At 43.9% G+C, this 26,774-nt stretch overlaps 1 protein-coding gene across 1 annotated transcript in view; it reads left to right on the plus strand.

Annotated features, from left to right (window-relative positions):
* The window catches only part of RANBP17 (RAN binding protein 17), a 2,111,817-nt gene extending 2,086,552 nt beyond the window's left edge, over positions 1–25,265 (plus strand). The window contains exons 27-28 of the mRNA XM_069654335.1: positions 12,663–12,790; positions 24,826–25,265. Coding sequence (XP_069510436.1) covers positions 12,663–12,790; positions 24,826–24,922 — 225 coding nt within the window. The 3' untranslated portion in view covers positions 24,923–25,265. The remainder of the gene's footprint in view (positions 1–12,662; positions 12,791–24,825) is intronic.
* The last annotated feature ends 1,509 nt before the right edge of the window (positions 25,266–26,774 follow it).

Here is a 26,774-nt window from a genome sequence, read left to right on the forward strand (position 1 = left end):
TGGGTAGGGAATGTTAGAGATGGGTCTATAGTTGGCAAGGTCCTCCACGTTTCCTGCTGTGTCGTTGAAGAGTTGTTTGATTTATGCTGATTTGAATGATCGTTGTACTTTCCCTGTTCAAAGTGATTGGTTGAAGAAGTTTCTGTAGTATTCCATTGGCGTTCTTGTGTGAGGATTGATATGATATGATAGGTTATTTATAGCGTGCTTAATACCCAGAGATTTCTAAGCGCAGACCCGGGGATCGAACCTCTGTTGCTATTGCTTACCAGCTTGACAGATGTCTCCACTGATATTTGGGGACTGTTTGGAGTTTGTTCTTGTGTTCCTTGGGTGGCTGGATGGGTTGCATGTTGTCGTTGCTTGGTCTGCTTTGTATGATCTGTTGTATGGTACAGATTTTGTTTTTGAATACATTGCAAGAATAATTATTCCAATGGACTGTAAAATGGAATGTAGGAATATTAGAGGGCATGCGCGTACAAGCACAATCTTGAAACAAATAGTACTTTTATTGTGGTCTAGGACATAGCCGCACACATTGTGTGGATGCAGCTGCTCCTACACAAATAACTTAGTACACAACCTAGCACAGGACCAGTATGTTTATATACCCCAACCCATATACATAAATACAGTGGCTGCTGGTGAATTGTTTAAGTGCAGGGGTGTAAATATTTCTTTCAGATATGCCATGGTGACCATGCGTAGCGAGGAAGCCCAAACCAATCAAAGTGGTTTTGGGGTGGTTCTCCCCGATGTTTTTTCAGAAAAATTAGGTAGAAACCAAATAGTTTGCAATTGGTTTTGAGGGTGACTCATGAAAAAATCTAATAGATGCAAGTCAACAACAGTGACAGGAGCATTTTTCCAACACATTTTCATGATGCCTTTGCCCAAAATATGTGTCAATATAAAACATGTGTATGCTGGCTGTGCCCATAAATTTCCATGCTGACTGCACCATTATAGTCTAGTATTCCCATATAAGAACATACTCATGTTTTCTTTGTGCATAATGCCTGTAATGATACTATAAGAAAACATGTCCATGTTTGTTCTGCCAATATATGGCACTGTCTCCAATGCATTCCACAGTATGAAAACATGTCCAAACTGGATGCACCAAAATGCTAGTATAACTACATAATAACGTTTATCGTGCTTGTTTTTTTATCAAAGATGTCAGTCATGCCACAGTAAGAATAATACCACTGATCATGCTTGCTTTATCAAAGATACCCAATACAATATGTCATAGCAAAATAAGAAATGGCTAGACTGGCTGCATTGAAATGCCAGTCTAGCTACATAATAGCACTGTTTGTTTTATCAAAGATGCCCAATACAAAATGTCATGCCACAGTAAGAAATGGCTAGACTGGTTGTATGAAAATGTCAATCTTGCTACGTAATAACACTCATCATGCTTGCTTTATCATCCATGCCCAGTTAAAAATGCCATGCCTATGAATGTGATTGTGTGAGGCGCTAGAGGTCTAGGGAGCAGATGTGTGTTAGTTGCTGGGGTCCCATGGTACAGCCATGGCCTTTTTTACTAGGCATAGATGCCCAATAACAACTGCCATTCCCGCCTCGGTCCCCAAGCGCCTCACAAGCACACCGTCAATTGTGTGTGTGTGTGCGCGCGGTGGTGGGGGGCCCAGGCATGGAATTTATTACTGGCCATCTGTCACAGATGCCTATTGATAAATGGCATGCCTCCCCACTGGGCCCTCCAGCACTTCACATGCACAGATAATCAATTATGTGTGCATGCAAGGTTCTGGAGTGCTTAGGGGTCAGGCATAACATTGCATGTGAGGTGCTAGGAATCCCAATGGACTGAGCTGGTATTCTTTACTGGGCATACCCAGTAAGAAATGCCATACCTGCCCCCTGGGCCCTAGTGCCACACACGCACACGATTAACTTGATGGTCTGTATGCAAGGCGATGGGGTGCCCAGGGGGCAGGCACGTACTTTTTGTTAGACATCTATCATAGATGTCTAGTAAAACAATATCATCCCTGTCCCCTGGGACCCACAGCACCTAACGCACGCAAACAATCAACATGATTATGAGTGTATGCAAGGTGCTGGTGGGCCGAGGGGGTAGGCATGGAACCTTTTACTAGACATTTATCATAGATGTCCAGTAAAACAATAACATCCATGTCCCCTAGGACCCACAGCACCTAACGCACAAAGACAATCAACATGATTATGGGTGTATGCGAGGTGCTGAGGGGCCCAGAAGAAAAGCATGGTATTTTTCACTGGTCATCTTTAATAGATGTCCAGCAAAATAAATACATTACTGTCCCCTGCACCCCACAGTCCTCCATAATGGGGGGGGGTGCGGTGGGTCATCCCCCCACCCCCATTATTGGTGAAACGATAGTGCATAAATAAATCGGGGGACATTAAGACCCCCAGGGATTCGATCCACGTTGGCAAATAATGCTCAAAGGCCAGAGATTTAAAAAACAGAACTACCAACACTTTCATTATATCTTCAGACCATTATGACAAGTGAAGCAAGTCAATAAATGGTTTGATCATAATATGGCCCAGATATAAAGGGCTGTCAGAAAAATCCAGCGCATATGGTGACAGTCTAAAAACAACCAGGAACAAATTAATTGTAAAATCCTGAACATGTGCTACTTTAAGAAACTCATGTTGGCAACAGTAAAGACAGACAAATGATCACAGTTCAAGGGTGTTCATTAAACTGTAAATGCAGGGTGGAAAAACGCCTAACCTAAATCTAGGGTGAGACCAAGCTTCGGCCATCAAATGAAACAGTCCTAGTGGCGTCATGTGAAAGTAAAAGGCCTATACTAAAAAAAAATACTGCCAAATCCTAATTAAAGAAAGAGTGTGGGATAGGATTTTCAATAAAGAAAGACGTTTTCACAAATAATAAGTCAGGATGTGATGGCCAGGGATCTTCATTCTGCACGTTTTAAGCACGGGACAAAGTGGATCTCCTGAGCAGAGCACATGCTTGAGCTTTCCAGTTCCTTTTCAAATGAGCTTTGGGGGGATAGCTTTTCACCCATGGATCTCCCTCGGCCGGGCACGGACCCAAATGACAAGGGAGGCAATGCACTTCCCCTGGTCTTCTAATACTTCTTGCATTCACGAATCTTAGTGTCTTTTTAAATAGTTCTTCGGGCTTTGCCTCTGCTGGGTTCACTCTCGACAATGTTTACAGACAGTTCACTGTGGACACCCCTTGGTCGGGTTTACTTCGTTTAACACACTATTCATGGGGACTTCAGGCTTCGCCCCTCTTTGTTAGCATTTCTCTGCCGGGTTCACTCTTGCCAGCCTTTGCAACACACTGTTCATGCATTAGTTTCACCAAGCAGGATTCACTTCCCTTTGCTTCACAATCATCTGTCGGTCAAAGACTTTCGCCTGTACAGAGGATTTTACAAGACCCCTGTATAACCACTTTGACCCCTGCTCGCCTTTTTCCAAGGCATTCTGGTTACGGTAGTCTCTACCATCTGGTAATCGGCCAGAGTTTCCTGCATGAGCACCGACGTGGTGCCGGACTCCTCTGTTGCTGGTTTTCCCCTTCTGTCATCAATAGTATCTTTAAGCTTTTCAAAGTTTAAATTAGCTGTTGGCTTTTTTTGGTTCAACGCAGTTCGGTTTCTTATCGGTTCTCCCCTCGACTCACCGGCTGTGATGAACCGCTTGACTTTTCAGCATATCTGTCAAGACCGGTACCACGGTAGCAGGCGCCTCACTTGGACCTGCTTATTAGCGAAGGCAGGCTCTGTGTACCATTGACATCTACTGCAACACACTTGAGCTATTGTCCGCGATCTTACGTTTCCTTCTGCAGAACCTTTGCGGTTCTTGGTTGGAAAGGGCAAGGTCACGTCTCCCCTTGTCAGCCTCCTGATATATGCTGCCTTTCTCCTCCTCTTGAACTGCCGTGCCTGGATAGCTATCTCGTCATGCAGTCTGCCTTGTTCATCTTGTGCTCCACTTTTTATCCCTGTGGGGAAAGGATGGGCCATCAGGTCTGTGTGATTCTTGTCAATTGCCTGACTTTGCCTGACCCTTGTATTGGGACATATCAGGTAAACGTCTCTGGTGTTAGTCTGTTGTCTTTTGTGTTGTGCGAAAGTGTTTGTGTCGGAAAGTGGGGGGGCAATGTTTTGGAACATCCTATGTGGTAGGGAGGGCAAAAGGTGTTGAAAGAACATCGGTCTCCCATTCACTGAGGACCCCCCCCCATCCAGGTGATCCTCCCTCACTGGTCCACCCCTAGGAACTGCATCCAATAGCGATGACCGTGTCTTGGCCAACTGGTTGACAGATCCCCGGGAACTAACCAGGGAGACAGCTGGACGTTTCTCACACTACCACCGAACAATTGAGAAGAAAAAGAAAACATTCTTAAAATCTCACTAGCTCAAAAAGCATAACCCTAGCTCAGAATAAATCTGCAGAAGTGTTGAAAAGCTCCTCCCAGTTAATTAATCCTCTGCAAAGTAAAAGGATCCATACTGCCTCATTAGATCTTCCTTGCAAAGTAGCATCAGCTTCCAAAACAAAATCTCCTAGATCCAAGAGTCTGTCCAACCACAAACCAGTTCAAATCAACCTACTCTGGCGCATCAGAAGAAGGACACGGACTCTCAAATAGCATGATGTATGATATTTTATTAAAGTAACAGTAGAAGGCCTAACCTTCCCTATCACAGTGGGTGGGTCCCTACCTATGTTACTAACTAAGGTGATTGTTTGTCAGTCGTGAGTGTCCCAAAGAAATAAGTCTGCATTCCAGAAATTATCCTAACTGACCCTACCACTTACGAAAGCTAACTTAGGTCAGGAGAATAACCCCCTTCGCCTGAAGGTACCTCAAGTATCAGTCTTTAATATCCAATCCGCAAATAGTCTCTCAGATCAGTCTTTGAAGTTCCCCAATTGGGTAATGGAGTTTTCCTTATTAACTGTATGTTCTTGGCCTTGTTTGTCTGCATATTGTTGGCAGGGGATCTTACTTTGATATTCTTCCTCTCTTTGATAACGATTCCACTTGTCTTGGTAAACTTGGCTCAGTTGCTTAATTCCTTTGAACTCTGATTCATTTCTTCCTGTCTTTCTATTGTTATCATTGTCTTGTACAGGATGAGCTTTCTCTCCCATTTCCCAGGGTATTATTCTGTCTTGGTTTTCTCTCACACTGTTCAGCCTTTCACCAATAGCTTCTTGGAATCACAATCTTTGTAGTTAATTTGTTACATGTTCAACTTCGTTTCATAGTTCCTACTGTGATGAGTGAACTGCGTGATATAATGATTCCCTCTACTACTACTGTGTTTCCCTTTCCCTTTGTTCTTGAAGGGGAACGTGTTTCGAAACCTCCTTCTGTCTCATCTTGTTCTTCTGTTTCGTTACAGTGTCGCAGTGTTCGCCTGCTCATCTGCACTCAGAATGACCTTCTTCTCCTGCCAGTGGTATCAGCGACATTACTCGGACCGGCTGTCCACCACATACTTCCCTCTGTGGTCTCACAACCACCTCTTCCTGGGTTTCCATTTTTTTGGGTGCTCTCACTGCAAGTCTAGCGTTCCGTTCTGCAGCCTCGAGCGAGTTTGAAACTCGCTTGCTTCCTCTCCTCTGCATCTCCAGGTGTTGCGCCGGATGGGGGCTTCAACAGCTTGCGTATGCAATCTGCTTTCTCTTCGCTCTCTTCTCGTTCTCCTTCTTCTGGACACACACTGTTTAACGTCCTCGTCCCAGTGAATGGACCATTCTGCATTACAAGGACATGATTCTTGTGCAAAATATAACAATATTCATTAGGAGTTTCTTCGTCCCAGTTCTGATACTATATGGTTTCTGGTATTTTGCAGTATCGCAAGTAGACCCTAGTATGTATAGCTTGAGAGAGTTCCTCACGGGAAATTGAGTCCTTGTGTCCAAAGGGGAGTCTTTCCCAGGGAGGTCCCACTTGCCTCCACCACTAGAGGGGGTATTGCGGAGCAAGCTCACCTCCCTAGCCTCACAGGAAGGGGCTCCTCCTCATGGAGAAGGGATGAATTCCCTCTACTCATCACACTACCTTTTAGGAATCATAAATCATCCTCAAATTCTCCACCTTTAACGCATTTTCACTTAAGGAACTGATTAAACTATCCTGTAACCTCAAGGGCTCCACTGCACAGGATAACCTTGACTCAGGAAACTTCCTTAAGGAAGCCATCCATACTCACCCAACCATTGACAGCACAGTTTAATACCTCGCTGAAGACTGGGATTATCCTATTAGCTCTTAAAGCAGCTTCTATTGCCCCACTCCTGAAGAAAACTCACTTGGACCTGCCCTTTCCAGTGAATTACCGCCCCATTTCTCATACCTCTTTCATGGATACAATATTTGAAATAACTTAAAATGTAAGGCCTATTTTGAAAGAAAAAACATTTCACATGCCAATCAGTCAGGTTTCAGGCCACAAAGGAGCACCGAAACCCACCTCCTCTTCATGAGAGATAAAATTCTAGCAGCAGTAGTGAGGAATAAATCAGTATTCTGATCCCATTGGCTCTATCAGCTGTCTTTGATACAGCCAACCTAACCAAACTGTACGCCAGATTACATTAAAATATGGCCATAATTTGCATAGAGCTAAAAGAGCTAAAAATGATCTTCAAGTGTGCAAGGCACAAGTGAGAATGGCAATTTCACATCCACAATCTGCCAGTCATGTGGTGTACGCAAGGAGTCAATAATTTCAGCTTGGTTATTCAACACTTAGGTTAAATGTCTGGGAGACCTATCGGCTGATGATTTCGAAATTCTTCTGAATATCCCATGAGCAAGCAATTCTTCTGTCAATATTCCTGATTGTTCTCAAATGTTACAGGAACGGTCCATAAATAACCTATGCATAAATGCTGACAAATCTCTCTAAATCCAGAAGACTCAGTGAATGTGACTTCAGAAGCATTAAATTGGCTCCCAATTGAGAAACAAATCCTTCTTAAGAGGATGCGCATCTTTCATAAGAACTTGTGGAGCTACAAGTCTCTCGGACCTCAATTCAATCCTTCAGAGAGTTTGTGCCCAAGAGGAATCTCTGCTCAATGACACCCAACTTCTTTGTCTGCCCAGTGTACAGAATAAATAGACTCCGAGGTAGATCCTTGGCAGCTTTTTGAAGCCAAAAACTGTAAATCTCTGCTTCTGTAAATCAGAGACAAGCCCTTCTGCCTCAGGATAAAGCAAGAACTGAAATCCAGTTTTTACTCTTGGGATAAGTGAGTGATCCAGTTACCTGTCTTTTTGACTCCCTTATGTAATTAGTATGCCTAAACCAAATAAAGTATTTTTATGATTATTGAGGATGTGCTGTGTCCTGTCTGCTAGGTTGCCGACTCTCATGTGTAACATATTTTTGAATTAAGATGTGGCTACTTTCATTAGGCGGACTACACCGTTCTAATGCCTCCTCATTTTACAGTGCAACTCTCAATTGAATTAAAGGTGAAACCAAGATAAAGGTGGCCTCCAGCTTTATGCAGGGGAAGGCACCACAATGTTACACAATCACAGATCTACAAGAACGAAAATGACCTGCTTGCTTTGGTCACACTATTTCTCACAAACAAGCACTCATTTCCATAATCAATTCCGTATACACATTGATGTCTGAATAACTAAAACATTGTAATTGTAACTTTGTTGCTTACAGGCCATTGGGTATGAATGTGCCACATAGCAATCAACATGGCAGTGAGGCCATAATAATAGCATTCTTGAAACTTTTGTTTTCTTTCTCTAATATGCTAGCATCTTTAAACTACACGTTAAGGTAAACTTGCACACAATACATAGGATTTTTGCTTTCCCTGTTGTTACCAGCAACCTCTGATATCAAGGAACTGTTGCATTCCCCCTTTTCCCATGTAAATATGAGACTGAAGTTAGCTTATATAAGTGTGTCATTTAAAATAAGCTCATGATGACTCACATCAGACACCTACACGTTTCATATTAGGGAAGCAGGGTCAGATATTTAGAATTCACACAATTACTCCCCACCCACCTAAGCCTGAGAGAATGGTTTTCACACTGCATTGAACGGGTATAAATACCCCTCCTCTCCCTTTCGGGTCACATATAAATCTAACTGTACAATTTTAGAATGAGAGGTTGCATGGGATTTACATTTGCACTATATACATTACTCCTTTAAACTTCCTCTAATCTCCCATTCCTTATTAAATAGCTATGGCCTTCACACACATTATCAAACCTATCTTCATTAGGCTCTGCTCTGGACATCTTCAGCCCAATGCTAACTATTTCTGTGAAAACAGTTTGGGTACAATTTTATGAGATTATGATTTTTAAACAGTGGTGAACTGAATGCACAGAAGTGTATGAATATCATTTCACACACCCCTCAGAAATGTATTTTATGTCAGATTGAATTGACATCTCACTTAGTTTTACATACAGTGAGATTACACTCTTTACTTTTCATTTAAATAAATATATTTTGAGGACACCACCCCAAACCACCACCCTTTATGGGACTTAACAAGAATAGGAAAAATGGTCACAAGGGAATTAATATCCTATTCGGGGGAAATTGGGGAATTTCATACTCACTTTTGAGAAAATGCTTTCATTTTTAGGAACAGCCTGGACCCTTTAGATTTGAAATCTCCTAGTTAACACAGTCCCCAGGTCTGCCTCCATTAAGTCAGGACTGCTTCTGGTTAAATTGGTTCCAATCCCTCATGAACCAAATCTCAATTTTCCAGATGACATCCAGATTCAGCATACTTCAAATGAGGACAGGTGGTGTTCTTCCCTGCAGCTTTTCCAATGACAGAATGCGGTCCTCCGTGCTCATGCTGTTTCTAAAGTATCTAAAATTCTCATGGTTATGTCTCAATTATGTCACACTGTTATTGGCCCGATTTTTCTATCGGGAGTTTCCTCATAGTTTGACTGGCATATCCAATACACACACACACACATAATCATCATTGGATGATTATTATTTCTATATTTTTGACATGAGCAAAGGCTTTTTTTCACTCCCATACTGCATAATGCCATTTTGTTTTTCTTCCATACTTTGTGGCAGCAATATGGTAATTTAACGAAATATGCCTGGGTATGCAACATTACTATTTGGCATATTGCTTTATAAAGTCATGAATTGGTCTAATTTGAATAATTTCTGATTAATGTATAGAATTTAAATTTAGTGTCAAATTAAAAAGGTGTCAAGTCCTATAGATCCAGATTTCTGATTAAAGAATGCTTTTTGCAAATGAGGTCAATGATAAATAACATTTGCTGTTTAACCAAGGTAAATACTTGATAGACATGACCTGTAATTTAACTTGGGATCTCATGCTCAGCACATGAGTTATGTTACATGAGTAAATTACGAGCACAGAAATTTGAACATGCACCCACCCTATGGAACCCGATGCTGGTGTCGGACAAAATTCTCTAATTTCAAAAATCACTCAAACATGACTCTTTCAACAACACCTGACCAAGGACTAATTCCAATGGGTGCACATACTGACACACAGAGCTCACAGTACTGTGCTACTGTTGAAAGATGCCAACCCAAATGCCAGCTACCCATACTCTGCACAGCGTGCCACTGTTCTCGAGGTAGGACCACTCTTTAAACAATACAAAAATTAAATTAAAATAATGGAAAGAGCTATTTGTGAAGGCTTGAATAATAATTGATCGGGCATTTTTGACAGGACCACTGTCTGCATTGCTTAGCTTCCAGATGGCCAGATAATTTTTAGCTAAAGTTATAAAATGTCCCTTTTAATGAAAGTATTTTCCTTTGAGGCGGAGTTGTAAAATAGACTATCTGTATACTCTAGATCAGGGTTGTCCAACTCCAGGCCTCGAGGGCCGGATCCATTTTGGATTTTCAAAATACCCCTCATTATTAATGAGATAAATTTGCATGCTAAATTCTAAATTAATGCACCTTTTTCTTCATGAATATTAATGAGGGAGTTTCTGGCCCTCAAGGCCTGGAGCTGGACAACCCTGGTAGATGCTGATCTTCCTTGAAGCCCACAGATTTCATGTTCTTAGTTCTGTTTGTTTTTATTAGAATATTCCCTGGAAAGACTCCCCAAGGTGGGAGGGCTAGTTGCCTCTGAGTTCAAACTCAGGTCAACTTGAAGTCAGCATGATAAAGGGCTGTGTGGTATGAATATAAGTGCTGTCCAAATCAATAGAACATTGCTTTTTCAACATATGTGCACTAAAATGCATTCTAGAACATCTACCAAATTACTTTAAATTCTTTACAATAATCTGACACTTGTCGGAGACTTTTTTTCTTAACATTCCAACGATTCTGAATACAATGATGATTAATTTTCTTTGCTTGATGTGCAGTATGAAAACTGCAAGAGCGCACCATGCAGAACACTGGACAACATTCCAACACTTAATTATTGTGCGTTTAAAATGTATTTCTGTAACACGGGCTGTGGTATCTTGTAAGCTGAATTGCATTTCGGACACATTTTGGCCTTGGTATTTCTTGGCTGTGCAGTTCCATTGCAGCAGGCACAGCTCCTTGTTTTCACTGTTGCCTCTCAATGAAGCAAGTAACTTGTCAAATTGTGAATAAGTAAAACAATGCATTTGTTTGGCATCTCTAGCATTACATTGAGACAGTCTACATGTCTTGTGGCAGGTGTTGTCCATTACAAATCGCGGCACCTAACCTCTTCGTTGGTCGGCACAATATTTCTCCAACTAGTTGAATCCTATGTGTCACACTTGAAGAAGCAGTGCAGCTTTTCTGCATCTCTCACTTTTACTTCACGCAGTCTTCATTTGCCATTAATTCTCCGCACAAGTGTCACTTCTATTGAAACGTGTTTGCATTTCTAACAAGGAATTTAAAGTTTACCTGTCTCTTGACTGTTGAGATTCCATTCTCACTTTTATACTATGTTAGCCTGCATTGGTATCTAGAGCAGTGCCTCCTCACTGGCACAAATCAGGGGGTCTTTCCATGTACATTTCGTCTGTCATCTTCCTGTTCTTTCTAGCTCTTTGAAACAGGTTGATGCAATATAGGTCTTTAAAAAAACTTAAAATAACCAAGTGTGCAGGATAGTGTAGCTAGTACCCACCAGAAAGATATGTCACTCATCAATTCTTCCTTGCTCCAACAGATGAGAACCATGCTACTCTTGAACTAAGTTGTGGACAATGGCATGGGCATTGACCGTATGGAACTGTCAATGAAGGCAGGCGTCTCCCCTGGAAGTAATTGCAACCGTTGGCATGTGCCACGTTTCGAAGGGGCTGGGACCGATAGCCTGCATAAACAAGTGAATAAGATGATGAATGGCAACCATCCACCACATATGGATGGGAGTAGCCTTGGCTAGTCAATACCGTGCACCGACTGGATTGGGAATGCTCTCTGGCCCAGATTTGAAGGGACGCACAAACGCCTGACTTCCCTGCATACAGACAGGTGTCGCGTAGGTGGCCAAGGCAGAACTTGGGTAGGGTTATGAATGTGAGTGGATGCCATGTGTGAAAGGGACTGTGAGTATCAGACGGCCCAGATCAGGACAGAGACGCAGAGACGGTCCCGCATCCCACCTGGAGAGAATACAGAAATTCAGCGCCTCACTTCCGGACTGCAATGCCAATTAATCAATCCACTAACAATTTCACCCCTCTGCATACACCCCTCAAACTCTAATTAAATACAACCATAAACCCAGAACACAACAATCCGCACAAACGTCACTACACAGCAACAACAAAACAAACCCCACATGGACTCGCACAAGAGCACACAAAGACTACCGACCGTAAAACACCCCAAGCCCAGCCAACGGACCCACCGGGCTGAGTCCGCCAACAGCACATCACTGCTCTCTTGCACTTTTCCAGCTTACTCCCACTAACTCACCCCTCCTCCCCTCCATATTATCAGAACCACCAGAGCACCAGGGGACCACTCCAGTGGTGTGCGGTATAAATATCCTTTAACATTAACCTGAAAACAGAACACAATGGTGGAGCAGATCTTAACCAGGAAAAGTAGAGGCGCTAATTCCCTTTCTTTGAAAAAGGAGAGAAGTTCACTTCCCTGTATTTCAGGACACTTTGAGCTCTTTCTATCCCTATGATAGAATTATGTTAATTTTAATTATTCTATCCCTATGATAGAATAATTGTTCTTTATGAGCATTCTATGCTGGTGTCAGCATTTAAAGAAACTGCAAGAATGCAAGAACACACAAGCAACCTTTAGCCATAGTATTGTCATACCCGGTAATGCTGGCAACACAGTCAGCCCCTCTGACCCTGCTCACCCTTTCATATTCAATATCCATCTTCCCCTTACACCTAAGCCCAGATTTCACCCATTATTGGTGTGGTTAGGTTACAGATTTATTTTGTAACTGGCAAAGATTATAGCAGTCCCAAGAAATATTGCTACTTTTAAGATGAGTAACAACTTCTTTTTCACTAGAATTGTGCATTTAAAAAAATACTCAAATTGTTGCAAACATCTTGGATCTGGATTGTACTCTGCCTCTTCTTCCCTGACTAGTTTCTAAATATGTTCGAATTTTTATTTCAGTACTTCAATGAACTGAGGGCAAGTTTAATTAACAGCCAACCTGACAACAAGCGTGAAATCCTCGACCTGTGTTTTAGGAACCTTATGGAAGGCGTAGAACAGAATCTTTTAGTGAAGAACAGAGACAGGTGAGTTTTTAATTTGTTACTTCAAGAGGCATGTCCTGCTCCGAAGCAAACTTGGGACATTCTGGGCTGACTCGTAAAGCTATCTATTAGAACAAGGAAATAATCTTTCTCAGTGGTTAGTATGACAGGCATCATGTGCAGACACACTTATCTCAGGATTTCTGACCTTTACTTTTCCTCTTGGTACTTTTGTTCCTGTATGCAAAACTAAACATGTGGGGGATAGTGGGAGGGGAGCAAAGTTGGTTTTGCAAAGGTGGCCCTGCGACGCAGATGGTTGAAACTCTGCTCTTCTCTGCCACGGGATGATGTGTTTGTTGCAGGGAGATCGCTGTGCCGGTTGATAAATCTGTATTAGTACAGGACTGCAGAATCTGCTGGGTTTTGTGTTCCATAGCATACTCCTGGGCCAGCGTATCTAAACTCTAAAAGAACCATCCAGCTATATCATAAGGTATATTAGTAAAGTGATAGAGGAGGCACAAAAGTACCACAATTCTTGACGACACTGCCCTGGCCGGAACTCCATGGGGCACTCGCTTCCAGAATCTCATGGAGTTGACTACACCGTTTAAAGCCGCCTGTGTATTGCTCATATGTGAGGAGGCAGGGTCATGCCACACATTCATTCCCAAGTATCGGAAGGTGTTCACTGTCCACCGCAGTGCCAGATTCAGCAGCTGTTCTATGGTAAGTCCTCTAAGCCCCGCCAATGGAAATAAGCTGGATTTTTCCCTGTTAATCCTGATGCCTGAAAACTTGCTAACTGATCGATGATAAGTGTGGTAGATTGTGCTCAGGTTGGTTTACATACAACAACATATCATCCGCGTACAAGGAGACTAAATGCACCACTCCATCTATCTCGATCCCCGCCTCTGCATACTCGGTTCTGAGAAAGGATGCCAGTGGCTCCAGCGCCAGAATGAACAGCAATTGGTAACAGCGGACAGCCTTGTTTAGTGCCATTATGCACTTCCCATACTTCAGAAATCTGTTTCCCTGTTTTCGCCCTCTGTGCAGTATAAATAATTTTCACCCATCTCAGAAAATTGGTACCAATCCCAAACCGCTCCAGAGTTCCCAGAAGCCAGTCCCACCGGACTGAATCAAAAGGTTTAATTGCGTCTAGGGAGGCTACCGCACAGTCGTCTCTCAGGTGGTTTTTACTATCTATTACATGGTGTAACCTCTGCAAGTTCAGTATAAATTAAACTTCTTATCACTGTTTTAAGTTTATTCACCAGTATTGCAGTCAGAATCTTGCAGTCTTGGTTCACCATGGAGAGTGGCCGGTATGATCCACAATCTTGTGTGGGTTTCCCTGGTTTAAATATGGGCACGATGGTGCACTCCCTTAAGCTGCTGGGCAACCTTCTGTATTCATATACCTCCATGAAAACTTTCAGGAACCTTGGCGCCAATACAACTGTGTATGCCTTATAGAATTCTCCTGGGAGCCTGCCCGGTCCCGGAGCTCTGGCGGTTGGGAGTTCAGCTATAACTGCACTTATCTCGTCTAATGTTAGTGGAGCCTTTAACATGAACGCCTGTTTGGTCCTCAACTGTGGATGCTCTATTTGGGTTAGTGCTTTGCTAATATAGCTGTCATCCTCCTTGATGTCTCTCGGGTACAAGGATTCATAGAATCTCGAAAATATTTCGTTAATCCCACCCTGTGTCCTGACAGTGGTCCCGCTTTCATCTACAATGGTATTAATCATATCTCTCGGTTCTTCCCGTCTATGTAACCATGCCAGCAACCTCCTAGGTTTATCCCCTTCTGCATGCAGTTACTGGGTGTATTTTGTCTAGTCAAATCTACCCAACCTTTCCTATTCTCCAATGCATTTCTAGTGCAGCTCCCAATAACTTTGTCAACCCTTCATTCACTCCCTCTGTGGTATTCTCCTCCCTAACAATGTCATTTTCAATACCTGCATTGTCCTCTGTATATCTTTCCTCAGGCCACCCATTTCCCCAATAGCTGCTCCCTGTATAACAACCTTAAAGGCATCCCACAGGGTGCCAGTTTTCACCACGCTACCTGTGTTAGTGTCAAAATACTCCTCTATTTTATCCCCTAGATAGTTCTTAAAAATGTAATCTAGCAGGGCTTCAGCCCTTAGTCGCCAAGTGGGTATCGGGGGGTCTCTGCGTGGTCTCCTGCCATACTGTGATTAATGGGGATTGGTCCGACAGGACCCTGGCCTTGTAGTCTGTCCCCGAACTCACCTAGAGTTTCCACTCCAGTAAAAATGTAGTCAATACACGTATGTACCCCGTGAGGGGCTGAGAAATGGGAATAGCCTTGCATCTCTCTATGCTTCACTCTTCAAACATCCGCCAATCACTGATTCTGTAAAACAATGCCAAGAGCCTTAGCTAGAGGTGCATGCTTTCTGTTTTTCTCGTTTGATCTATCCAGGTGGATGTTATGGGTAAAATTAAAGTCTCCACCCCACACACATTAGGGATGTAACGGTATAACGGTATACCGTTAAAGATACCGTGAACCACTTAATTGAACAATAATAACCGTCACATTGTTTATACCGTTATACTGTTCATACCGTTAAGTGTGCTTTTCAATCTGATTTGGAAAGGCTGCAGTAAGCAATTGCTGCACAGTCTTGGTCTTGCACTGTTGGATGTGCCGTCTGCCAAGTAGTTTCAGTTGGAGCAGTCTTTAATGCCATTGCATAAACCACACGTGCCTTACACAAAATCAATATGTTAGCAATAGGAAGAATAGATACAGTGCCAAGAAGGAATAGGGTTTACTTTGGGGTGGCGGCTTTGGGGTTTATATATTTATAATGGATAATATTCTCTAAACATATGGCAATGGGGGATTTCCCTGGTTCTATCATTGAATTTACATATAATAAGTCACACTGCGAAATTCACTCATCTCTGTGGGTATTCCCTGCTGCCATACCAAAGGGTAACATGATTACTGAACACCTTTTGGCCCACAAGTAAACTAAAGGGGGAGGAAGGAGGAGGGAGGAGGGAGGATGGAGGAGGGAGGATGGAGGAGGGAGAGAGGGAGAGAGGGAGAGAGAGAGAGAGAGAGAGAGAGAGAACTTAAGAAAAGCTATTCAGTTTGCTTTGCCAGTTGCAGCAGGCCTCCACCCCACCCCCTCCTCTCCACACGTGTGTTTGTGTTTGGTGGAAGCAAGGCATTTCAGTGGAAAGTATGTTGAAAAGCCCAATTCTGGCCCTGGGTGCCTGGTTTTGTTTGTGATGATACATCTGTCAATTTATGACCTTTTAGAAAATATTTGTTAAGATCAGTTAACTCCACCTGCTATACCGCGATAATCATGATATACCGTCATTTGGCAAGAAGGTTATCGTACCGTCATAAAACGAATACTGTGAACACCCCTAACACACATGCTGCCCCTCTGTATGTGACCAATTTAGAATGCAGTGACCTGAAGAACGCTGTAGCATCGTGATTTGGAGCATATGTATTCACATAGCATTCTTCTTTATTTTCCAGCAGGCCATGTACCATAACCATTCTGCCTTCTTTATCCTTTTTGAATTCCAGCAGCTGAAAAGGGACAGATGGAGCAATCCAAAAGAGAACTCCACTGGCATATGCCGAATATGGTGAGCCATACAGCTTACCGCCCCGCCCCATTCCCTGGCTAGCGTAGCCTGTCTATCGACTGTGAGGTGCGTTTCCTGCAACCGTGCAACTGGCGTTCCCATTCTCTTCAGATACGCATATACGTGTAGTCTTTTAACATAGTTGTTCAGTACCATGACATTCAGGGCAATCACCCCTATGCCATTCATCTTTCTCATTGGTGATCTCCCCAGGGCTGCCTCCATCCCATCGCCTCACCGTCTGGATTTCCAATTTCCTCTCCTCAAGTTGTGCTCCCAACAATAGGGACCCAGCTACTTCCCATCTCTGACTCCTGCACAATACAACATATTTTTATGCTTCCCTGGTTCGGGGGGTAGATACCCACCCACTGTCCATGCCCACCAATGTCCCATCGGTCACAGTTCAGCCCGTCAGCTAACCAGACAGTCCCCTTTGGCCATACCTACTGCCAAATCTTCCCTCCCCCCCCCAACACTGACCAACCCCAAAAACTACCCAAAACCCCCCCTTCAATCCCGACAATAGCCCACCTGTGATCCTTCTGCTCGGGCTTAGCCACTTCTCCTGTACCCGCCTCCCCCTTCCCGTGTAACGTGCAGTACCTCAATGCCTTAAAACTGCCATCCCAAATTACAAGCAGGGTGTGCTTGCAGCTGCGTCCTTCTGACCACCTATCTCCGTCTCTGTGTCCCAGTTCTGCATGCCCCTGCGTTTCTCTTCCAATATCTCGCATGCTTTTCTTTTCGAACTTGAGGGGGGAGGGAGGACCAATCGAGGGAGCTCTCAACCTCCTTCCGTGTCAGCACACTACAGATCATGGTTGCCTCTACTCGGGAGCTGTTGTATCCCCTGCGTGTCCATCCAGGAGTTTGCGTCCAGAGTGTTAAAAAATAGCTACCTTCCATTATACTGGACTTTAAATTTGACTGGGTAAACTAGCATGTATCGCAGGTTTGCTTGCCTCAATTGTTCTTTGGTCGGTCCGAACATTGCCCTACGCTGTTGGTTGAAAGCTGTTTAATCAGGGTAGATCGCCAACTTTTGAAGATCCTCTGGTGATAGTGCCCCCTTCTCTAGCGAAAGTAAGGATTCTTTCTCTGTCCTTGTAGTCAATTATTTTTGCTATTAGTGGTCTTGTAGGAGCCCCCAGCCGGGTTTTTTTCATCAGTGATTTATGTGCTCTTTCAACTGTGAATCCCTGTGTTAGTTCACCGGGGCTGGCCTCCTGCAGGACCATGTTCTCAACATAGGCTGTGGGGTCTGCCTTCCTCTCCCTCCTGACATTGTTCCTACGTGCTCCCCCTTCAGCGTCTTTAGCTCAGTGTTTTAGGATCTTAACTTGTGCAAGTGCATCTGCCACCTGCATTTGAGTACTAGCAATATTAGCAGTGTTGTCTTGCACTCTTAATTGCGCGGTACTTAGGCGGTCTGCCAGAGCGCACACATCTTGACGCAATAGGCCGACATCCGCTATGACTCCGTCGATTTAGTGCTCTAACACTGTCTTCAGTGCTGCTATCGTTGCTAAGATGGGACCTTCTTCCTGCAGGGCCACCGCAGTGACACAGCCATGTGTTCTGAGTTTCTATGCTGCGTTATGTTGTCCACACCCTTGCATGCATAAGCTTTCATAATGGTTTGCCTGGCCTTCCCTTTGCGACCCATGTCAGGCATCTGGACTCTTTTCCGAGGCGAGGCAGTGATGTTGTAACCACGATTCAGTACGTTTATGGCGCTGTTGTCCAATGTCCAGGAAAATGGTTCCCTGGTCCGGTACACAGCATTGCACAATTGTCACTGCCACTGACTTTATCCAAGTAGTGCTCCCACTCCAGGGCTTCTCTCGCTTTATTTTGCACCCCACTAACGGAGTTATTGTCCTTTTCCCAGCTTAGACGTTCCGTAATTCGGTCCTGTGGCACTAATTTCTGGATTTGCTCCTGCACATTCTCCATGCGGGCCCCACTGCTGTCCAGGCCCACCGTTCCATCACCCTCACCGGTCTACACAGCCTGTCAGTGTGCACTGCCCATTGGTTGCTCACGCGGGGGTCTATTATGTCAAGCCGGTGTCCCCCAAATGTCTCCTCTTCCTCTCCACTGAGCAGCACTTGATCAAAGCAATAGCACCACAATTACTGGTGTGCAGCACCGTGTTTCACATCCCTCCCCCAGTGTCTCGGGAGTCCCGCCAATCCTTCTCCTTACAGCAATACAGCTGATGTGCCCATATAGCACCCCAGTTTGCTGTGTACCTGTTGAAATGTGGCACCTTTGGCAATAGGGCGTCAATGTCTTGTTTTATACCTGTGCAGTGTGCCTTCTTTTATCCTGTGTTCCCCTTTTGTGCCGGTCTGCATGGAGTACGGGTGTTGGCTCGAGAACGCAGACAGTCTTCCCGCTGTCACCGAGTAGTGCTTGCCATTTTAGTTATTGTTCCTAGCAAGTTGTACAGGCCCGGCCTCCAGCCAGCGATGACAGGTGCAGGGTCGCAACTCAGGCACCACTGTGCACCTCCCCTTGTCCCCAGATGTCACAACATGTACAGGGCCACCCTCCATGCTTCCGTGCCTACCGTGTACAGGGGGAAGTCTCCCGCTCCCATACCGGCAGGTCTCTGGGTCCTGCAGGTCCCACTCGCTGTCCCATGGGTGGCAGTTGTGTCCCGACAGGAGGTCAGCCCACCGGCAGGGGCTCTTTCTCTGCAGCATCCACCCGCCTCAGCTATATCTCCAGCCTCACCGGGCCGTCGCCAATAGGGGCAGCTCACCTTACCCGGACTCCTTCCCCAAGGCACTTACAGCCTACTCTGAGCCGGGCATCAGATGTCGGCTCACTCTGCTGCACGGGGCAGCCCTTCTGTGCCCTTGGTTCAGTTCTCTGTCAGCACACGCCGGCACAGGGCGGAGAGTGTTTTTCACTGAGGTGCTGCGTCTGCCATTTTGGGCACCACCGTCCCGGCTCTTCTCCACTCCGTCCCCCCTCTGTCTTCAGGATCCAGCGTCTGCGTGCGTGTCTCCGATCAGCACAACATCCGACCTCTCATTCGTGCAAGTTATTAGAAAATTGGGCACATTTAACTATCTAATTTCAGGATCCTGTGGGAGCTCCATAGATGGTCGACCTCACTGCATGGCAGTTGGCCAAGCCCCCAAAAATATTGTTTTAATAAAAAGTTGCATTTTGAGAAGGTAAGGAATGGATACAGGAAAGGTTTGCCCTGTGGTCTAGCTAGAGAAACAGAAGATGAGGACCTGAGCAGAAACTAACTGGTAAACGTCATAGACACATAAACATTTTGTGATAAGTCATATTTTAACTGATTATCCGGACAGGAGGCAAAAGTCACATAGTTCACAAGATACTTTGTCTATGGACAAGAACGTGTGTCCGGATTGACTGGAATGCTTTGCGTTAGTGCAACATTATGATACATATTACTTCAACAGATTGATAATTTATGTATCAACAAACGCATGTGAAATCACACCTGGACACCTAAACTAGATGGCGTTACTAAAGGACCAGAGAACAGCTTCTACATTTGCAGTAGCTTAAAAAATGTGCATAAAATTTATCCAACAAACCGATAAATAACCTGCTGCTCAAAGTATGGCATTTTTCACAAATCACAGCAATAGACATTTTATAAAGTTTTCTGGAAATTGTATTCTCTGTTTTACCAAAAGGTCACATATCAGCCTCTTCAGACCATAGTCAAACCCGGATGAGAGCCGGACAGGCAAGGAATACATTTCAAGATGGGTGAATATATTAAAAGGGCCGGAACGAGAAAGAGCTGGTAATGAATTGAAGATGAGCAGACTTGGAGAGTCCAGGGGTGTTTTGTACAGCCCCAACATGTCACAGTGAAACCACTTCAGATCACTTTGAAACACTCTAAACAAGAGAAGAGATCTACAAACTGTAAACCTTCCACTGCATCAAATCTTGAATAGATGTGCATCCTCCTGTCCTCAGGCTTGGAATCCTGGATACCCATAGGTAGCATAGCAGAATCATAGAATGACATACGCAAATAGATAGACCTGTAACTTACAGACTAGCCACCTCCTTGTGACCCTCTTCTTGCGAACCAATAAGGGGGTCAGGTGTGGACTCGTCCCAGGGCAGTCAACTCAGATTATCCACTGCACATGGTGTGCTAGGGAAACCTCTTCAGGTCTCTGGGTCTTTTTTTGCCCTTTTAGTGTATTTTCAGGGCATTTCTGAAAATCTTTGGTTTTAAACATCTCTTTGCTGTTGCACAGCCCTGGCTACTTTCATTCAGTGGTTTTCTGCATCCGGATTTTTTTTCTAACTTGAAAAGATCCACTCTCAGCCTTCACACTTTTGTGATCTCTACATCTGAAGAAGGTAAGAGTGTGGAAGGAACGCTGCAGAGTGAAGAAGTCCCTCTACAAGGACGGTGAACAAAAGTATGTCTTCCTCAATTACTCACACTCTCACGCCATCCACCTCACACCTCTGAACTGTGTAAGATATGCAAGGGATTCACAAACAAGACCTTCCATGTCAGGCAGAGGCAGCTTTTGATGTTCCTCAGTGATAGCAAAGTTCTGTCATCAGGAGTGGCGTCTTCTAAAACTTCTCCACCTTCCGCCTCCAGCCGCAAGTCACCCCAGAAGGGAGTTCCTCAGACGAGGAGAACTTCCTTGGTGGAAAATTCTCATTCCTCCACCAAGGCCAAAGTCTCCCAGGAAAGGGATTCTCTCAGCCCCTCTAAAAAGCACAAAGGACACAAATAATCTTTATCCAAATCAGACTCTCAAGTACATGGATGTGGGAATACCACCTTCACTGATAATTCAGCTGACCGGCTGTCCACCACTACAGCAAGCTCTGCAATGCCCAGATCACTGGTGACAGGGTACCAACAGAACGGTGGGGTTAAATAATATAGTATTTAGGGGAAAGATTAAACAAAAAGTCTAGGATACTCAATCTAAAGGTGTCACGATTGAGGCTGATCTGCAAATGTAAATCGGGATCTTCCTTCGGATTCTGTAACAAATTTATACTGTCAGGGTATGCAGCGCCCAGTACGCTTCTTCGCTCCATCTTACAGTGTAAGGTTAGAGGGCTCACCATCCTTCTTGAAACACAGAGTGCCATTGGGAATTTGATGGTAATATTGCTTGTGGCAGCATTTGCAAAACAACACCAGAACTACTGTCTGCTGTATTCAGGATTTAGAGGTATTGCCATAATTCTGGTGGATTGCAGCCAAAAGTCTGCCCATCTTTAGCTTCACCCCAGAAGTGGAGGTAAACGTTGTCAAATGACCCTAAAAAGACTTTCAACATTTCTTTTTTTTTTTTTTTTTTTTTTAACTGTACAGAAAGGAAGTGCAGTACAGGTAAAACCATATGCAAGTGTGGCCATTTAAAAGGGATGAAAAGGTGGACTTATCAGACACCCTCCACCAACGCCATACCCATGTAATGCATCAAAGGGTCAGACTGTACCCATTTTTCTTTAAGATGTGTACAGTAGTTGTATGAACCACTCCAGTACGTAATCAATTTTCCACTGCTGGCAGTTGTATTGCTGGAATACCACTAATGGTATACCAGTAAATACCACTACTGTAAGTGGTAAACTGTGAATAGGCCAGATTTACAGAAATACTACTAGCAGAGATGGCATTTAGCTGCAGCAGTATTTCTGTAGAAAATCCACCAAACTCATAATGGCTCCCACAGTCACAGTGTTATAGTGTCCAGCTTACTTCTTGACTTTACTTGCCAGCTCGTTTGTCTCCCCTCTTGCTTTAGCAAAAGCTCAATCTCTGATACTATCACTCTCTAGCCACATGGCACGCTCCTGGGCTAGTAGCAATACCTTTGACACATTGCTAACAGCAGTTTTCTCTTCTCCCTGGATTAGGATTTTTGTTATGCACTGTTATTATTACTTTCACGCCAGAGCCAGCTATGGTATACTCGCTGCGTCTGCCATACAGGCCCTAAAAAGCGGTCTGCTTTCGCTCCTTGTGTCTGGTCGCTGCCAATATCGGTCTTAAAGCAAGCCTCTGCGGGCTCCCCTCTGGCCTCTCTCACGGTCAGGCTGTCTCTCCTGTATATGTCTCTCCTTCCTAGGGACCTTGAAATGCAACAACTACACCTCATAAAAGATTACTCTGCACTTGAGTGTGATGGGATTAGGTGCAGAGGCTGGAGTCTCTGTAATGTAATGCTGCATGGTTAACTCCCTGTCTGCGGGAAGAGAACAATATGCAGTTCAGTGCGGGTAAGACTATCGAAAGCTGGTTCTCCCTTTTTCCCCTGCCCCACCAAGAAACCTTTTAGAAAGAGCAAGGTATAGTACAACTCGTAAGCGTTAGGTCAGTGTCCATGAGACAGTGGATGGTCCAGGTTTATAGATCAGGATGTCCACCTGATGAATGATGCCAGTGATTACTACCACACAATCAATGTCTGCAATGGTCTTGACACCAGCACAATGAAGATGCAAGCTACTGCAATACTGATGGAGAACTGACGAAGCGCACCAGTTCAGAGGAGCATAAAGATAGTCCATGCACTGATACTGCTGAAGTTCAGAACTCAGATCCATTAAAATGGTTCAGAAAGGCAAGGCAATGAGAAGAGGTGTGGGGAAAACGTGCACACTTCCAGCTGAGCAGGACACAGTCAGAACTGGGTCAAACACGGAGGAGGACAGGTCACTTTATGAAGAAGGAAACAGTTCATCCGATGCACACAGAGCAGGCAATCCTCAGAAAGAATCCAGGAACTAAGCCGGGTAGTGTATTACTGTACTGGCAGGAAAGCTGCAAAGGCAAATCCAATGTGCGGTCGAGCAAAGAAGCCAAGTGGATCAATCCGGGAAGTCAGAAGACCAGGAACAGAGACGTCATTCACGCTAGCTGAAACTGACAGTCAGGATATGCCGCAGAATTACCAGCGGCTTCTCTTATTTTCAGGTCTGTGGTCCCACATGGGCATGTGGTTGTGCGATTGCTGTAACGTGTATATGTCACTGTGATGGCATTCCACACCGATGCTTCTGTGGAATGTGGTCTAGTACATACCGAAACTGAACCGAGCACCAGGTAATTTTCCAGGGCAGGAGGGGAGGCATGATCTTAATTAATATGCCACAGTGAGTTGTTACAGTTCTCCAGTTTGAAGCCCAGTTTGAGATTCTAGTGGCTGAGCCTTACTCTCTGTTATGAGGATTAAAATTGCTTTAATTATCTAATATTCCCTAAAATAGGTTGTGCCTCTTCCTCGCATGTCCTTCCTTCTGGGATCGTATTCCCCCCTTTACAGTCTTTTTCTGCCTGGTGTTTTATCTAAATTAATAACTTGTCTCAGCTGGAGCTTGATAATATCCTCCTGCATGGCGGAGCAGGGGCTGAGGGCTTAAAGTGTCACTCTGCCATCCTGAAGTCAGACAAAAGCAACTTTGCCAGTGTGCAGCTCTGCGGTGTAAGATGGGGTTTCCCCGGTCCCTCTGCAAGTGTCGTTCCTTTCTCAGCACCAGCTAGCATGCAACAACAGGGCTGTGTTCCTCTCTAACTAGCGCAGCACTTGTCTTCAGATAATCAATTGTGTGACTTTTGTTCCCGCTCTGATCATGATCCCTGGGCCCAGTGCTGCATGTGGGTATTGCACACGCTACACTACGCAATTGTCTGCCGAGCCAATGGAAAGAGGGATGCCCTCCCACAGGATAAATTAGATTATACTTAGGAGGGGACACCCTTAACTTTAGGTTGGACCTGGGGAGATGGTACTACCTCCATTCCTCCCCATGGGAAAAAAAGATTTCTTTGGCCATTCTATTGGTGGTCTATTTCCCCTGCAAGAGGCGGGAGGATTTAGGTGAACTGCAAAGAATTCCTCTGAGAAGGTCTCACGGTGAAGGGACGAGTATTACAGAAGATAAATTCTCCGGAATCCTCAATTTTCCATCTCCAGGTAGCTGTTCTCATGGTGGGTGGGTATCACTGGGCCTCGGAGCCTCAATGAGAGCCCCAAATATGGGCTATCACATTACAATTCCTCACTAGCCTTTTGGGACAGTTCATTTAGCTTAAAATTGTGTTAGCGGAAAACTATATCTGATGGATTCATTAGCACTGATCTATTTTTAAAATTGTGTTGAAGCAACTGGGGTTTTGTTACTCAACTTAAATAGACAAACTCTTCTGATCTGGGGTGGGTAGAAAAGGTAAACCATAAATGTTGTTTATATAAAACCAATTGCAGTTAATTAAATCAAGAGGCAAAGTCTCTATCGAATTTTCAATAGATTTTAAACAGTGGCTGCAACACGAACCAATTTGCCATGCTGTAGGTGGCCCGTATCAGAGAAACTGTTTAATAGTATCTTGTTTTGTTTTATTTTGTGTGCAGGTTCACCCAGAATATGTCAGTCTTCCGAAGAGACGTTACCGAAGCCCTGCGAAGCGATGGAAACACAGAAATATCCAGCTTAGACATGATGAGTTGACACTAACTTCCACAAGCGCCGTTTTTGATAGATTCTGGACATATTGTTAAATAGATGTTTGCTCCTATTCAGACCGTGTTTTTTTGATTTTAATTATAAATCCTACATTTTTGCATTTCTAGTCACATTGAACAGATTTCTTATTAGAAAATGAAGTCCCAGTCTTACCCTACAACAATGTTTTGAACCTTTCTATGAAATTGTATTATTTCTATTCTTGTACATCTATGACATAGTGTGGTATAAGTAACCAAAGAACAAAATAAATACTATTTGCATTTAAACCCGTCCTTGTAAATGATTCACTATTGAAAAGGAAATTAAATCTGCTTTTGAGAAAAAATGTTGTGGTGTTACTTCTTGGTAGAAATGTGTTGAAAAGTGGCAAGTCCTCTGAACTAAAGGTCTAATCCTGCCTTAATTACTGTATTTTTTAAAGACTGTATTTGAACATTTAATAAATAATATGATGTGTTCTTGTGATTTGTGGTTTAAATCGGTATAGATTACAAAATTCATTATGAATTAGTAAATGGGGGTGGGTGGATCCAAAAGAAAAGGCAGAGACTGGAAATATGAAAATGTTAGTTCAATGTCACCACAATGTCTATCTAACAATGGAAGTACTTTGTGAAATAAAATTTCAATGTTCATTTTCTAAATCCAATCAAAATGAAAATATTTGAGTCAGAAGTAATTTCTTAAGGGGCTCAAAAGAAGCAGAAACATTCACTGTGGATTATGGGCAGAACAAAATGGTTGCAAGCACGTTGTGTTCTTTTGAACTTTACAAATCGGACGTTTTGACATCATCTTAATTATGTTTGGTAAATATTGAATTTGAGCGAATAGTGAATAATATCCAGCCATTTTCATTAATTTCATAGATAAACAATGTGTGTATCTTTTTATATTGTTTGTGTTCTTGAATTCAGAGCACACTGAATTTTTAAAATATAATAAACTACAAAATGCCATAGAAATATCAACCAATGTGTAATTTATACAAAGAATTTATTTATAACGAAGAAATCGTGTTGCTTGTAGGCTAAACATACCTTTGTGGACGCCCGCTCTGACATCCCCTCTGAACCAAATGATTGACATGGATCTAGAATCGAAGGCCAAGAACCAAAGACCAATGATGCGGATTAAAGGACGCACCCGCAGGATCAGCCTTTTGTTCCCATCTCCCTCCCGATCCCTTTCACTGGGTCCCCCCCACCCATGCACCCTCACACCGCTGTACGGCCTTTCCCAGCCCTAGACCCCACACTTAGCTGATAATTGCTCAGGCTGCTCCCATTCGCAGTACATAGACAGGAAGCATGATGCACAGCCTTTTGTTACTCGGTCTTCCGGGTTCCCACTCCACGGACCGTGACCGGATTAAAATGTGCTTCAGATACATAGCTAAGAACATACATCCTTTAAAGGGACTTTGCAGATCTAGTGGGGTTAGTAGTATGTTAAGATGTGGCCTGCTTCTCTGACCCACTCTTTTCTATGCGCAAATGTTTGAGATTGCAAACTGGAATGATAGACCCTGATGGTTGTCCCGGTGCATTAAGCAATGGAAATAAGACCAGACTAGGCCTACGGGAAGGAATGCCCGTAGGCGTACGGGAAGGACATTCCTCAGGCTGCAGATGAGGCTGGAAGAGAAACAAAGAAAAGAAAAACAATCTCCTCCTCACACCAAAGCACTACAATTTGCCCCGAAAAGATGTCTGCTTGTACTGGCGTGGCTGGACTAAAGGAGATTGAAATAACAAGAACGATGAGGTTGCTTTCATGCACACTATACGCATCGGTTCATTGATTACTTTGCCAGCCCCAACCTAAGAGCATA

Source organism: Ambystoma mexicanum, chromosome 3q, assembly GCF_040938575.1.
Source record: "Ambystoma mexicanum isolate Mex_15411 chromosome 3q, UKY_AmexF1_1, whole genome shotgun sequence".
In the NCBI taxonomy this organism is placed as follows: domain Eukaryota; kingdom Metazoa; phylum Chordata; class Amphibia; order Caudata; family Ambystomatidae; genus Ambystoma; species Ambystoma mexicanum.